This window comes from Mauremys reevesii, linkage group 3 (genome assembly GCF_016161935.1).
Source record: "Mauremys reevesii isolate NIE-2019 linkage group 3, ASM1616193v1, whole genome shotgun sequence".
NCBI lineage: Eukaryota > Metazoa > Chordata > Testudines > Geoemydidae > Mauremys > Mauremys reevesii.
The window spans coordinates 200,811,020-200,827,607 of NC_052625.1; the positions used below are offsets into that span (position 1 = coordinate 200,811,020).

Below are 16,588 nucleotides of genomic sequence, written 5' to 3' on the forward strand. Positions count from 1 at the left end.
TGCAAGTCAACCTTGCCAGCCGGCACAGCAGTCCATTTCATCATAAAGAAAGATAGCAGTCTCTGACTCTGCATCGATTACCATGCACTGAATCAGATAACTATCAGGAACCCGCTACCCCCAATTCCTAAGTTGCTAGATCACATTGAGGCTGCCCATATATTCACTACATTGGGGAGGGAGGAGGCATACAACCTTGTGCAAATCAAGGAAGGGGATGAGTGAAAGACTGCCTTCCAAACATGGTATGGCCACTATGAATCTGTTGTAATGCCCTTTGGGCTGACCAATACCCTGGTCACTTTCCAACATTTTATAAATGATGTATTCCCAGACATATTGGACCAGTACATAGTAGTCTACCCAGATGACATATTGGTCTTCTTCGACTACCCTCAACAGCATACCACTCATGTCTGAAATGTTCTGGAATGCTCATGATAGCATGGCCTTTATGCCAAGCTCAAGAAGTGTTCCTTTGATCAGGTCTCCACAGAGTTCTTGCTCTTCATCTTATCCCAGAAAGGATCCAGATGGAACCATGCAAGGTCCAAGACTGGCCAAAACCCCACACACTACGAGACCTGCAACACTTCCTGGGGTTTGCCCTTTTTTTTTTTAAACTGACAGTTCATCCTGAAATTTCCAAAACAAATTGAGCCCCTCGCTGCTCTCCTCCAGAAAAAATACCCAGTGCCATTGTTCTCCTGAGGTTCAGTATATATTCAATCAGCTGAAACTCTCCTTTACTGATGCATCCATATTGGCTCATTGTAACATCAAGACATCGATGTCATGTAAGTCTTCACTGTAGAAACTGACAAGTACACTCAATTGGGGCTGGCCTCTCCCAGTGACTTGGTCCTGAACAAGTGTTACACTCATGCATTTATTGCTTGAGGTAGCTCCCCCTGCAGAGCTAAACTATGAAATACTTGATAAGGAACTCCTGATCACACAAAAAACACCTTTGTGGCATGGTGGCACTACCTGAAAGGAGATTTCCACCCAGTCCAGATATTCACTGAACATAAAAATCTAGAATATCTTTTTAAGGCAAAAGCCTTAAACGAATGGCAGCTTTCGTGAGTCCTATTTGTCTCATGATCTGACTATATCATCACATGTCACCCCAGATCCAAAAACAGCAAGGCTGACACCTTGTCGCAAAGATATAGTACCAGCCCACGACGCCCCAGCCAGGAACCAAGCCTTTTTCTCAAATCTTGTAACTTTCTCAGTACAGCTTGTCACCAGGATATACTCACATAGATACCGGATTTCCAACTATCAAACAAGCTATTAGCAACAATTAACCGCATGACACCCAGGAAGGGATCATGTATATAAGGGATCATGTCTGTGTTTCCCCAGGACCCGCAAGAGTTGCTTTCCTCTAACTATGCCATGACTCTCCCCTAGCAGGATACTTGGGGCACTTTGAGGCCCAACAATTAATATCCTGCTCCTTTTGGTGGCCAGGGATGTGCCCCACGATAAGGTCATTCATTGCTTCCTGCAATGTTTGTGCCCCTGCCAAGACACCATGCCATAAGCCCTGAGGCGTCCTCCAGCCCTTGGACACCCCATCTCAACCCAGAGTGGCCATCACTGTAGACTTCACTGTAGAATTACCAAAGTCCAATAAATTTGAAACAATTTTGACAGTAGTGGACCACTTTACCAAAATGGCCCACTTCATCCCTTGCATGGGCCTCCCCTCCACTCAGGAGATAGCCCACCCATGCATTAGCCATATAGTTCACCTCCATGGCCTTCCAGAATGCATCACCTCTGATCAAGGGTCTCAGTTTACAGCCTGGTTCTGGCATGAGGCAATGCGCCTGTTGGGGGTCCACACATGTCTTTTCTCTGCTTCCCATCCCCAGTCTAATGGCCAAAAAGAAAGGGCCAACCAAATTCTCAAAAGCATCTGCAATGATACATCACTAATCGCCTGCATGAACAGTTCTCCCTTACATGGAGTTTGCATACAACAATGCAGACAATGATACATCACTAATCGCCAGCATGAATAGTTCTCCCTTACATGGAGTTTGCATACAACAATGCAGACAATGCATCTATGGGTCAAAGCCCTCCTCTTTTTATATATCAACTATGACTACCATCTTCAATTCCACCTGCAATTACTTGTGTCCTCTCCTGACCCGGCCACCTCAAACCTAGTGCAGCGGATTCGTCATGCCCAGGAAGAAGTGAAGGGCCACCTGGAAAAAGCAAGAGCAGACTATAAATGGTATATGAACCAACATTGACAGCAAGGTCCCATCTACTCACTGGGACAAAAAGTATGGCTCTCCATAGAGCAGCTCCACACCATCAGACCCATTCGCAAGCTGAATTGTCGGTTCCTTGGCCCTTTAAAGATCCTGCAACACATCTAGTCACTTTTGAATTGCAACTACCCTGGTCTCTGAAGATTCACCTGGTGTTGCATGTGTCACTTTTGAAGCCCTACATGGAAAACCCTTTCCTTCACCAGACCCAGCCACCTCCTCCACCATTCCAGGTACAGGGCCATGAGAAATATGTGGTTCACAAGATCCTGGATTTTAAGTACAAACGTGGCAGACTCTGGTATCTTGTTGACTGGGAGGGGTATGATCCTGAGGAGCACATCTGGGAGCTGGCGGAAAATGTACATGGCCCCACACTCAAACATTCCCTAAGAATCGCCCTGAAAAGCCTGGTCCCTTGCCACCCTGTGGGCATGCCTTAGAGGGACCATGGCTCTCAAACACTGGTCCACGGGTTCTTAGGAGTCAGTAAGTTCCAGCTGGCTCCTCAGCGGCTACTAACATCCATTGTGGATATTCTGGTTACCAATAAGCTTTCACGCTGTCCTTTATTTTTAAATGATAATATCCAGAATTCTTGTTTATTTCCTAGTGCACAGTGGTACACTGGTTTGACCCTGCAGATTCCGGTCAGCAAAGCTAACTAAATAACTCTGAATATACACAAGAGGAAGCTCTTCTAAATAAAAGGTGTCATTCTTTCCATAACAGTTTTCTAGGTAAAATTGCATTTTAGCGGGTAACTGAAATTCAGTGCATCCCTTAGACGTCTTTTTGCTAAGGTCATAATATGTCAGCAGCATCTTCTATCATATGACAAGATGGTTTCTGAAGTGAAAATGGGTGTTATCCTGTTACTCTATTACTATAGCAGCTTCCTGAAAAGAGATTATAGGTGAATTTCTCATGATTTTGTCTGCACATTTAGGACCATGGGACTATAATCTCAAGCCTATACAGAGATCCTCTGTTTCTAACAGTGGTCTGGCTATAATAATAGATATAATGATATGGAACGCTAATATCTAATGTACTCTATAAAAATATTAATACATTAAACTAACTTTGATCTTTTCGATATTTTGTACTTTGATCAGTTGACCTTTCCACCCTCTCTCACAGGTCAGTGAGGCTAAAAAAAAAAGGGGGAGAGGTGGAATGGGTAACCAGTCATGCTGAAGAATGTTCAACAGATCAAGGTTGTGCAGAGCACTGATATTCTTCACAGAATCTATACGTCATTAAAATTCTTACACCCCATTCTTATAAGGGAAGCTGTAAGGAGACAAAGGCACAACAGGAATCTATTCTCTTGACAATGACTTTCACAATAAAAGAAAATGTTCTGAACTATTCCCATTACTGTCTTAAGACTTTAATCTTGTGGACTTCAGTTTCTGTTCTTGAAATCCTTTAGGTCCCTTTAGAAGTTATAGAAAGTGAAGTTAATGTTTGTAGTTAAATTATGCATTTAAACATTATGGAGAGTAAGACACACACCTGGAAAGATGTTGTGATGTCCCAGTTTTATTCCCAAGGAAGTGCTGGACTTTTAAAGTCATAGCCCACGATCTCAATATTCTGATAATTTTTGGTAGAACATTAAACTATGCTGGGTAGAGGACAGGGAACACTGGGAAGAGTAAAGAGAAATATTTCCCCATGCTGATTGTTCCTTCCTTACCAATGAGTATGATGGGCAACACACAGCACTGGCCTGACACAGATTTCCCTTTGTTATGCCACCCACATCCGTGATCATGCTACTTACATGCAAGCATTTAAAACAAGCACCAGGTCACTGAAGCAAGCGTTTTGCATTCCCTCTCTTAAAATGAAGACACATCAACTAACAGTGAATTTGAAAGGCAGCCTTGCCTCCTGTTTGATGTATAATTAAGATTAAGCGAACGTTGAAAATCACCAATTGACCAAAGAGATAGGAGGTAACAGAGCAAGAAATTAATGTTGTGTTTCTCCACCTTCTTTTCCAGCTACGGAGAAATCTTCAGGGTGACCTTTGGATGCTTAGAAACTTTAAAGGCAAGTGGAACACCTAGACATAAAAAGCACTCCCTGTCACCACCTGCTATGCAAGACGCACTGGTATCCATCAATAAAATATGTGCAGACTGCATTTGTAAAACAATTTCAATCTGAATATTGCATGTAACATTGCACCCCACATAGATGCTTCCTGCATCGTTTTACAACCTGTTATTAATTTTAAGGATTACTCATTCATACAAAAGACACACAACGTTTAAGACAAAGTATTGGGGGTTGCCTAGATTATGAACAGGGATAGTTAGTAAATTTCTGAATATCTCCCCATAGCCATAACAAACATTTAATAAATAAATAATAATAATGCATATTTTCTGTGCAATATATGATCCCTGAAGTGTATTTTTATAGCATAAAATGACCTGCTTTGATATTCACAAGGTCCTTGTCCCAGAAGTCTGAAAAAAGTCCTGTTTAAGAAATAAAAAATATTAAAAAAAAAAGGTCTTAAGCTTCAGATTTTATATGGGAATTGCACACAACCAGTTCATGAAAAACAGCATCATTTTTTTCGCTTCTGACTTCAGTGCCACTGGAGCTATACAGATTTCAAAAAACGTATGACTACACTGACAAACACAGAATTGTTCTGAACATCTGTAAGCAAAATACAAGGAGAATTTCATAGTGAAGGAAGAGCCTGGGCTGTGTAATGCTTGTCAAATGTGCTGTATTTGTGCATTAGTCTAATGCACTGAAAATAGCTCAGAATGCTTATCCACTGCAGAATGGCTTTTCATATTTTCATCTGTACAGTACTTACTATGAAATGTAAAAATAATTTTCTATCAGTGTATTCATAAGCTTCACAAGAGCTCGATTATCTCTAACCATCAATTTAACAAAGGAACACCATACCAATTGATAGGACGATCTGTAGAACAACTGTTTATGCTCTGTATAGTATGACAGTGGTCGGACCGCTATTTCTTGCGAGCAGAAATCATGGCTCTTCCACCTTCCCACCATGGAGGTGAACCAGCTAGAATCCAGTGAACTTTCAAAATGCCTTGGACAGAACTCTACACATCAATAGCTATATCGACAAATCCCTTCTAGTATAAAGAAGGCATAAGGTTTTGACGTGGTGAGGTTTATTCTGAGGCAACCATAACTGTCACTAAATGAAATTTCTGGGTTTGTTTGTTTTTTTCCAGAAAAAATGATATGTTCAGTGTTTTAACTATATCCATTTAAAATGTCCATTTTCAATTTTTAAAAAATCCTCACTGTTTTCCACCATTTGGCAAGAGAAGGTGTGACACTCCTTCCCAAGACCTCCCTCACTTTGGGCACAGGTGATCACTCTGCAAAGGGTACCATTCTGGCCTTGGTATGTAAAAGTAGGGTTAGGAGGCACAACTAATTTATAAAGTGCTCTGAGATCCTTGGGTAGAAGGCATACGCACACGTTCAAGTTAGTATCATTGGTATTGTAATGCTCTATTTTTGCAGTGCACCTTCAAGGCATCTGAACCTGAGCTATCTTTTGTCAGATCATCTCGCACCTGAAATAGCTAACTCCAGATTGGATTCTATGGCTCCCCACCCCCCTCTTTATTCCAGGAGCATAAGTTAATTATTATGCTGTATTTATGCATGAAAAGACATGGTACAAAATCCAAAAAGCTTAGTCAAAATCAAACAGACAAATACAGTATACAAGTGTAACAGGGTTGAAGGCCCCCTGCGCATCCCCTCGTTGCCAGGGGTGTCTGTGCAGTGCCCTGCTAATAATTTCTCCCTCAAAGGGTTCCTTACAGAGTCCACATGCTTTTCTTGAGTCCAAAACACCCATCTTTGGGGTCTGGGTTTAGTCACAGAAAATAACAAAATAAAACTCAAAATCCAAAATTAAAGTACCACAAACAAATATTTCTCTTCCTAATCATATCATAGAATATTAGGGTTGGAAGAGACCTCAGAAGGTCATCTAGTCCAACCCCCTGCTCAAAGCAGGACCAATACCAACTAAATCATCCCAGCCAAGGCTTTGTCAAGCTGGGCCTTAAAAACCTCTAAGGAAGGAGATTCCACCACCTCCTTAGGTAACCCATTCCAGTGCTTCACCACCCTCCTAGTGAAACAGTGTTTCCTAATATCCAGCCTAGATCTCCCCCACAGCAACTTGAGACCTTTGCTTCTTGTTCTGTCATCTGCCACCACTGAGAACAGTCTAGATCCATCCTCTTTGGAACCCCCCTTCAGGTAGTTGAAGGCTGCTAGCAAATCCCCCCCACTCTTCTCTTCTACAGACTAAATAAGCCCAGTTCCCTCAGTCTCTCCTCGTAAGTCATGTGCTCCAGCGCCCTAATCATTTTTGTTGCCCTCTGCTGGACTCTCTCCAATTTGTCCACATCTCTTCTGTAGTAGGGGGCCCAAAACTGGACGCAATACTCCAGGTGTGGCCTCACCAGTGCCGAATAGAGGGGAATAATCACTTCCCTCGATCTGCTGGCAGTGCTCCTACTAATGCAGCCCAATATGCCTTTAGCCTTCTTGGCAATGAGGGCACACTGCTGACTCATATCCAGCTTCTCATCCACTGTAATCCCCTTTTCTGCAGAACTGCTGCTTAGCCAGTCAGTCCCCAGCCTGCAGCAGTGCGTGGGATTCTTCCATCCTAAGTTCAGGACTCTGCACTTGTCCTTGTTAAACCTCATCAGATTTCTTTTGGCCCAATCCTCCAATTTGTCTTGGTCACTCTGGACCCTATCCCTACCCTCCAGTGTATCTACCTCTCCCCCAATCTTAGTGTCATCTGTGAACTTGCTGAGGGTGCAGTTAATCCCATCATCGATAAAGATGTTGAACAAAATCGGCCCCAGGACTAACCCCTGGGCACTCTGCTTGATACCAGCTGCCAAATAGACATCGAGCCATTGATCACTACCCGCTGAGCCCGACAATCTAGCCAGCTTTCTCTCCATCTGTAGTGGGGTGATTTCCCGCTCCCTGGTCTGGAAAGGGTTACAGCCAGCCCTAGGAGGGGGCTGGGGCTACGAACTAAATGCTAGGCTGAGTGGGAAAGCAGCCATAGCTGGGCCACACCCCACTCTGACCTCAGTTGGCCCTGATAAAAGGCCTCTGAGCCAAGAGCTAGGCACACTCTCCCTCCAGCTTCAGAGGGAGAAGGACCAGCTGCCTGGGAGCTGAGGGTGCAGGCAACAGAGCAGGGCTCGGGGAAGGCGAGAGGAGCAGGGGAGCTCCCACCTGGCAACTCCCCAGGCTGCAGGCCCTGTACAAGGCCAAACCAGACCTGGGGTTGCAGAGGCTGCAGCTCAGGGGTTAGGCAAAGGCAGCAGGTCCAGTGATGAATGGCTTCTACACTGCAGTCTGCCCCAGGGAGCGGGGGCTAGATGGTGACTGGCAGTAGCCATAGACTGAGGCACGGTGGGGATAGAGGGTTGGGGGTTCCCCAGGGAGGGGAGACCCAGATCTGACCTCTGACAGGGGGCAGCACCCCAGGTAAATGGGCACTGGGGTCTGGGAGGGACACGGGGCCAGCGACAAGCGAGACATCGGCCGGCAGAGGGCGCTCCAAGGCTGGAAAAGCTAATTCCCTGGACAACCAGCAGGAGGTGCCGCGCCGGTGAGTTGCCGCATTGCTACACCACCTTATAGTCCATTCATCCAATCCATACTTTAACTTGCTGGCAAGAATCCTAATCCCAAGCTCCTCTGCCTGGAGAGCTTTTGCACTCTTTCCCTTGTCTGCTCAGGGTCCCTCCTGCATTAGCAGGTTACTCCCAACTCTTCCTGGCTGTAGTGTTAGTCTCAGATCCCAGGACCCTGCTGGAGCCTACTCACTCCTACCAGTCTCCTTCTCCTTGAGCAATACCCACACCTGCAGCTTCCAGGTGCTCTTTAGAGGAGAATCACCTGATCCCTCTCAAGTGGGGCTCATCTGGTACTCTGAGCTGGATTACTCTTCAGCCCAAGGACCTTGCTACAACAGGATATTACCCCTTCTCTCTATGGAGCTATTCTGAAATCCAGCAGGAGGACCAGGCTACAATGCAGCTATTCAAGAAAGCTTACACGCTCAGTATACTCCACTGTCTCTCCCAGCCCATCCTCTGTTCCAGCCTCTGTTCACACCTCCCCGGCCAGCAGCCAGCACTTCGTATCTTTAGACTAGAGGGACCCATAAAATTCTACCCTAAATCCCCTCAGCGTACCAGGACTGTGTGTGTGTGTGTTGGGATGGGGGAAATTGTAACACACTTCACTATTCAATCTAAAAGGTCTGATAATCAGGGGAATTATGGTCACATTTTGTGGGCCTTTTACAAGCTAATGATCAGGCTGTTGAAGAGAATGGACTGAAAGTGCTGGATGGCTAGAGGACTACACACACTCGTAAACACTGCACATGGTGTGCTGTAGTGGAGAACCGGGCCCAGGCTGTAATACTGTGGAAGTTAAGCTTTCAGAAAGGAGGTAATGGATGATCTAGACAAATTAGAAAGACATGACTGATCCACTGCACTGTTTTCTTAACATGTGATGACTCTCCTTGTGGCTATGCTTCCCAGCAGCCTGCAGGTGCCCCAGCCCAGGGTATAGCCTGCAGCTGCCCAGGCATCACTTAATGCCAGAGGTACAGTACCCTCTCCCAGTATTCTAGTTTGGGGGTGGGATTTAAGTTCGTTTCCACTGAGTCCTTACTTTCAGGAACACTTTGGCTGTTAGTTGTCACTAGTGAAAGATTACCTCTGTGCCTATGTAAAAATAGCTCCTGTAATTTTTGCTTTTTAGAGTAATTTCCTATAAGTGTTTCATTTCTTGAATAATAAAGACACATCATCACTTTTCACAGTCTTGTTTATTTACAGATGGTTTCTGTTTCCTTGTGTACTCTGCAGCAATTCTCTTCGGCTGATGTGACATCTATTAATTGCTAGGACTGCCAAACTTTTTCCACTGTTTTGTCATCTCTAGGTGCCCGGTAATAAACAAAAGTGGTAGAGCAGCCTCAGCAGTTGGCATGAAAAGTGTTGAACAAAAGGAAAGTGAAACCTCAAAGCTATCGTCTACTAACGACTGTGTAGGAGAGCAAGCCAGGAGAACTACGCCCAGCATGCATACACTTTCAGAGCAGCACTAATCAGTGTAAAATGGCTGTAAAGGATTATGGGATTTGAATTATGGGTAAAAACAACGGAAGCTTTTGGTTGTTGTAGGGTGGAAGGACTGCTGAGAGCACGGAGCATAGATAAATCCTGGAGGTTTGTTTTGGTCTGGTGGTTGTTGGGAGTATATAAAAGATGAAGTATTGAAAATAATTCAGGAAAGAGATGATATTTAAACTTACCACAAAACACCATAGGGACAAAAAGAAAGACTGAGCTGACTCCTGACTTTTGTCAGTACTAAAGGAATGGTTTGAACTGTATATTATCAGTTTTCCAAAGAAGAAATATACGGTAGTTATAATTTCCTGAGCGCATACAGGAAAACACAAGAGACAAAAACAATGTAAACCTGTTTCTTTTCCATCCTTAGTGTCTTTGTATGCACCCCAGCTAATTAGATACTAGGGGATGGTGGTTGCTTGTAAATAGATTATATTAACATTTAGATTGGTACAGTAGATATCAGTGTTCATTATGGGGCCAATCCTGAGAGGCTCTGATCACCCTCCAGTCCCACTAAAATAGATCATAATCTCATAGGATCAGGTCCATGAGCTGTGAAATCAAAGGAAACAGACATACCTGAACAAACCTCTTCATAGGTGGGATTTGGTGTACACCCTCCTGCATAACCCACTTGAGTGGAGTAGACTCCTTTCTGTGTCCAAAACTTTCTCTCTGCTCCCCAGAAACATCCCATACCTGCACAATGTGTAAAGTACACAACAAGATGTCAAGATCTAATCAATATTAAATCAATCACTTGCACATTAATTAAGAATCTCTGTACTGGAAACGACTGATGCAACTGGCACATGACTGTCAAATGTCCACCAAGATTAGCTATGGATTTCCGATTCTGTGCAAATCCATTCCCCTTCGCGAAGCTAGCACAGACAAAACTTCTGATTCATCTGAATACCAGCATATTATAGATAGCAAAATGTAGAATAACCTGTACAATTTTCAAAGGCACACATTTTAATGACATGAATCCCCACTCACCTAAAAAAAAACCCCATTGCTTAAATGGCAATTGTACATATTTCTGTAGCAGCATTTTCCTTTAGTTGATTAGCAAGCTGTCAAAACACATTAATTTGTATTAATGGCAAACATTTATTTAATGTTCTGCTTCCTGGCACATGCAATCTTTAAAGGTGGAAGAGTAATAATTAACTAAATTATAGATCATAGAGGAGGAAAAACTCAGGCTTAGTTAATTTATGCATGCAAATATCTGAGTGCATGCAAAAAATCAGGTATTAATTCACCCACATGGCCAGTTATCAAGAGACCAGATTCTCGGCTGATGTAAAATGGGCAAAATTCCACTGAGTTGAATGGAGCCTCACCAATGTATACCACCTGAAGAAGGGACTGAGTGAGGACCACATCAATTTTTGTACTCATAATTTCAGTTAGTACAAACTGATGCATGCAATTCTACATGCCTTATTTTAAAAATATGGCCCTAAACTAATGCTATTTTCCATGGAAAGCTGCTCCCATAAATTTATTACGTCACTCCTAGGCCATTCTGAATTATGTTCATTATTACCATGACCTATGAGGCCAGATTCTCTGCTAGTATAAATCTGCATAATTCAATTGACTTTAATGGAGCTGCGCCAATTTGCACCACGTGCAGATCTGGCCACTTGTGCCTGTCTTTGGAATGGAGCGCCTTAACTGATTGCTAATGACTGGGAACCAACATGACTAACAGTCAGGATTCTCTGAACATTTTATCTAGTTAAGAAGAATGAATTACTTATTGTTTGTGAAGCTCTCGAAAGATGAAAAGTGTCATGTAAATGCTATTATTATCTAACTAATCTATGATTACAGATGGCAATGTATTTCTTGTCTGAACCTTTGAATAGTTTTTTTAATCTCTTCTCCCACTAAAACACTGGAAATAAAGGGTTGTGTAACATACAATAAATTCCAATTACAGTTAGAAAACAGTGAACAGTTGTAGGTTTCGCAGTGATAATACTGTTGAGATTTCAGGTTAAAAATATTACCTACAGTTTCCATTAAAGCACAGCTAAAAGAACAAAGCAGGGCCTTCCATAAAATACAAATTGTTCACAAAGGCATATCCTTCCTTTGAAACTTCAGAAATCAACTTCAAACTCGAGTAACTTATTCTGATCAACTCTTATCTTTGTTTTCAGTTGTAATGCACTAAATATACAGGGGCAATGTCACTGCCATTTTAGAATACCTGATGTCAGTTGCAACCAGTCTGTTGTCCAGTGTTAATGCTACCATTATATATATAGTCAGCTGAGCCTGGAACTGGGAGTCTACTGATGTGGGGTTTATACTCAGCTCTGCCTATGATTTGCTGTCTTTTAGCAGGTGACAGGTAAATTTTCAGCACACACAAAGCATGTGTGTACACGCTTGTGCCTGCACCTTGCATGTGCAAAAATCTACACACGTGTGCAAATTCTAACACCTGAGCACACACTTTAATAGTCCAAAACCTGCATATGCGAGTGTTAGAAGCAGCAACCATAAAATTCACTGGGACCACTCAAACACAGAGTGCATGCAAGTGTTAGACTATTTAAGAAGGGTACACAAGCATTAGCAAAGTTCAGCTGCAAATACATGTGTATACAATTTTGTGTATGCAAACAGGCAACTGGCCTTTAAAAAAAAAAAAGAGGACTTCAGCATCCAGAATTGTCCATCTTCTGGGTGGTGTCCATTGACTTTCTTGAAGCGGTGGGCGTTTTCCGGGTTGCCTACACGGTGTTCCTCTCTGGATCCCTTGTTTTGACCTTTTGGCCTGCAACCCCACCCCCAGCTTTTTCATTCTTGTTCCCCATAATCAGGTGATCTCTAGGCTCAGTGGCTTCCTCCCACACCTAAGGAAGTGGGTCTTTTGTTGTTCTAGTGCAGGGGTTCTCATAACAAAATGTTTGGCGGCCTCAGATTGTGGCTCTTGCTGGTGGCCACTCTGATACATTTTCCTAAAATACTTCATTAACATTAGGAAAAAACATTGTAATTTATTGATGTGGGTTTTTTTTTCTTTTGCAGACTCAATAATAAAAATAATGTACAATTGTATTTTGGTGCCCCTGGCACCCACTGCCTCCCCCTCTCCCCCCCCCCCACCTATCATCTCTAGTCCCCGCTGCCTACTTGGGCCTTCCACTGCCCTCCCAGGCTCCCCATCACTGCCTGAGCCCCACTGCTTCCCCACATTGTCCCAAGCTCCATTCTGCAGCCTCACACCCCAAGCCTAGGCTGCTGTTTGCCTCTTGACCACGGCGTTCAGTAAGGCTGGCTTTCCTGAAGCCCTGCTGCCATGGGCTGAAGCCCAGCGTGGAAGCCCCACGGCTGGAGCGGGTGGGGGGAGGCTGAACCCCACCACCTCAGGGGACTGAAGACCAGAGCCTGCAGTCAGAGCCCCCAAGCTGAAGTGGGGCGTGCTACAGCCTGCCCCTGGAGTCCTGTGGCTGAAGTTGGGCGTGGGGGGTAGGGTGAAGCCTGCCGCCAGATCGTCTGGCTGAAAATGGGGGAGGCTGACGCCCTCCCCCAGAGCAACTGGGTGCTGCAGGGAAGGGCTGCGGCTTTGCCCCCTCCCCATTTCTGCGCAGGAGACTATTGTGGCTGCAGGAAAAACCCCTGGTGGCCACATGCAGCCATAGTAGCCACATTTGAGAAACACTCTTCTAGTGAACTCTGCCCACTCTCCCATTTATCAAATAGGCCAGCACCTTCACAAGCAGTAAATCCTCACATCCACAAAATCAGATAGGGAAGGTACATTGTTTTATAGCCTATTAGAAGCAGCAAAGAATCCTGTGGCACCTTATAGACTAACAGACGTTTTGCAGCATGAGCTTTCGTGGGTGAATACCCACTTCTTCGGATGCAAGCTTGCTGCAAAACGTCTGTTAGTCTATAAGGTGCCACAGGATTCTTTGCTGCTTCTACAGAACCAGACTAACACGGCTACCCCTCTGATACTTATAGCCTATTAATACCAGGGGCGGCTCTAGGCACCAGCAAACCAAGCTGGTGCCTAGGGCGGCCAAATCTAGGGGGCGGCAGGCTGGGCCGGTGGACCTGCCGCAGTCATGCCTGCGGGAGGTCCACCGGAGCCGCGGACGACCGGACCTGCCGCAGGCATGACTGCGGAGGGGGCGCTCGTCCCGTGGCTCGGCTGGACCTCCCGCAGCATGACTGCGGCAGCTCAAGCGGAGCCGCCGGACCCGCGAACCGTCCGCAGCTGTTCCCGCGGCTCCGGTGGAGCTCCCGCAGTCATGCCTGCGGCAGGTCCGCTCGTGGACCTGCCGCGGGAGCTCAACCGGAGCCGCGGGAAGAGGGGACCCGCCGCGGGACCGAGGAAGGGCGGCGCAGCACACCGCGCTGCCTAGGGCAGCCTAATTTCTAGAGCCTCCCCTGATTAATACATTCAACAGCTGATGTCCCTCTGCTAAAGTGTTGGCATGTTCACAGGGAGGGGGAACTGTAAAAAAGTGACATTCTACTAACAAAAGAGATGTCAACACATGCCTGAATTACAACATATCAAACAATGGGGACTGTGGAAATAAATAGATCTCTGCAGGGCAGGGACTTTCTCTTACTAGGTATACGCTGAGCAGTTACTAGTGCAATGCACTCCTGATCTTAGGGCTTGTCTAAATGGCGTGCTGAAGCACTGTAGATTTATACTCCTGTTTGCCATGCATTAAATCATTGTTTATATATGTCCTGAGTTAAGGAATGTTGATGCTATTCTAATAGAAATTAATTGCTATTTATAATTAATTAGTATTTATAATTAACTATTTTAAGTCAACTGTAGATGTTTTTAATCATTTGATATCATTTTGAGGAACACCAATACAGAAAATTATGCGGGGACAGAGGGAGGGAAGCACCTATCATGTAGAACCACTAATATGATTTCAGCCCATCCACACAGTAGCTTATTGATCCCTACACTTGATCAGTGGAGCTGCAGCATTAGAGATGGGCAGATAGCAAAGATGAATCTGGAGTAAAAATACCCCACTAGCCTAGGAAAGCATAGTTTGAACATAGCTGGATTTGCAGCAGAGCATTAAAGGTATTTGTCACTTTGCATTCACCAATTTGGAAAACATAAACAATTGTTTTAACGATGGGCTTGAATTTCGAAAGACACTTTGAAACTATATGCTTTTGAACTTCACAATTAATCTGATTGATACTTGAACCTTTTAAGGCTCATCTACCCCTAGAAATAACATTAAGCACACAGTCTGGGAATGAATGTTAATGCTTAAATTCCTTTTTAGGGTTCTGCTGCCATTTTCTCAAGCTGTGCTCTCAAGGTTTACATCATTTGAACAACTTCTTAATTAACTCAGAACCTTGTATTCAACTGAAGAGCATGTGTTTCTATGAGCAACAGGAGTCATTGGCAAGATTGTACAAAAAATTAGGGAACTCTAGTTATTTAAGAAAAACACCTTAAAGCGAGTAGTTACTCCATTAAGATGGATGAGAATCTATTAGTATAAAAACAGAACAATACCTTAATTCCTCTTACCTATAATAGCTATTGAAATATTACATGTAGATTAATCAAAGATATAAACTGAACCATAGGTGCTGAAACAAGTGCTACTGGAGGTGCTTCCGCACCCCCTGGCTTGAAGTGGTTTCCATCATATACAGGGTTCACAGTTTGGTTCAATGGCTCTCAGCACCCCCACTATACAAATTGTTCCAGCACCCTGAACGGAACACTACAGCTTTGCGAAGAATTGATTTTTCAGTTCTCACGTCAAACTAAAAATTGGGGAGGAAAAAAGTCGTTTTGGATGGACGCAAAACAAAAACAAAAATTCTGTTTTCACAGAAAGCAAAAAGCTGTGAAAAAAAATAGATTTGGGGCATTTTAACTGCTTTTTTATTAAAAGCAAAGGACATTTGGAAATGCCATTTACAAAGCCACTGGAGGAGGATCTTCCTCCACTTTATAGGCCTGTGGTTAGAGTACTCGCCTTGGATGTGGGAGATGTCGGTTCAAGTCCCCAGTTTTGAGTAGAGAGTTCAAGCTGGATCTCCCTCTTTACAGGGACGTGCCCTAACTACTGGGCTATTGGGTATTCTGGTGTGGGGGCTCTCTCAGGGCTGGTCTCCACAACCAGGGAGATCGACACTGTTGCAATCAATGAAACAGGGATCAATGTAGTGGGTCTTCAATAGACCCGATGGCAGAGCGCTCTCTGGTTGACCCCGGTACTCCAGCTCTCCGAGAAGAGTAAGGGAAGTCGATCAGAAAGCGTCTCCCATTGACTCAGTGCCATGAAGACACTGGGGTAAGTCAACCTAAGCTATGTCAACTCAAGCTATGTTATTTACATACCTGGAGCAGCATAACTTAGGTCAATTTGCCTCCATAGTGCAGACAAGTCCCTAAGATCTCTTTTGTTGGAACTGTTCCATTTTGTATAAAGTACTTAAATAGCCATTAGAAAAAGGACCTGAATTTGAGTCACCCACCACAACCCAGATGAGTGCTCTAACCATGGGGCTATAGGATATAAGAGGGAAGGTCTACTCCTGCTCCTCTGCTTTTAGGAATGGTGCCTATGTTCTATGGTGAATCTACCTGGGGGGAAAAACTGGAGGGATGAAAATATTCAGCAAATTTGTGTTGAATTCACAAATAGTTTTGGCCAACCCAAAACTCCATTTTTCAGTGAATAAACTATTTGTCCAAAACATTTTACCTAGTTCTACCGAACAAATGATAAAGTGCCTGGGAGGCATACACAGAAAGTCACTACTCATAAAGTTCAGTCTTATTTATCCTCAGAAAATGTTTCTCATTTTGTAATATTATTCTTTGTTTTGTTAGAAATCCACTGTATACAAATAAAAATCAATCCGAATTTTAGAATAGACTAAAAAAGATCATTAAAAAATTACAAAAATTTTCAAGATGCTCACATTACTGATGAAACCATCTGCATGAACTTATTGTTACCACCTTTGTTCTCCCTCCTGCTATCCCATTCCCATCTCCAATGTTTG

At 43.9% G+C, this 16,588-nt stretch overlaps 1 protein-coding gene across 1 annotated transcript in view; it reads right to left on the minus strand.

The window, feature by feature from the left end:
* MSRA (methionine sulfoxide reductase A) overlaps positions 1–16,588 on the minus strand; it is a 443,906-nt gene that overhangs the window by 209,795 nt on the left and 217,523 nt on the right. Inside the window, exon 3 of the mRNA XM_039530964.1 lies at positions 10,109–10,228. Coding sequence (XP_039386898.1) covers positions 10,109–10,228 — 120 coding nt within the window. The remainder of the gene's footprint in view (positions 1–10,108; positions 10,229–16,588) is intronic.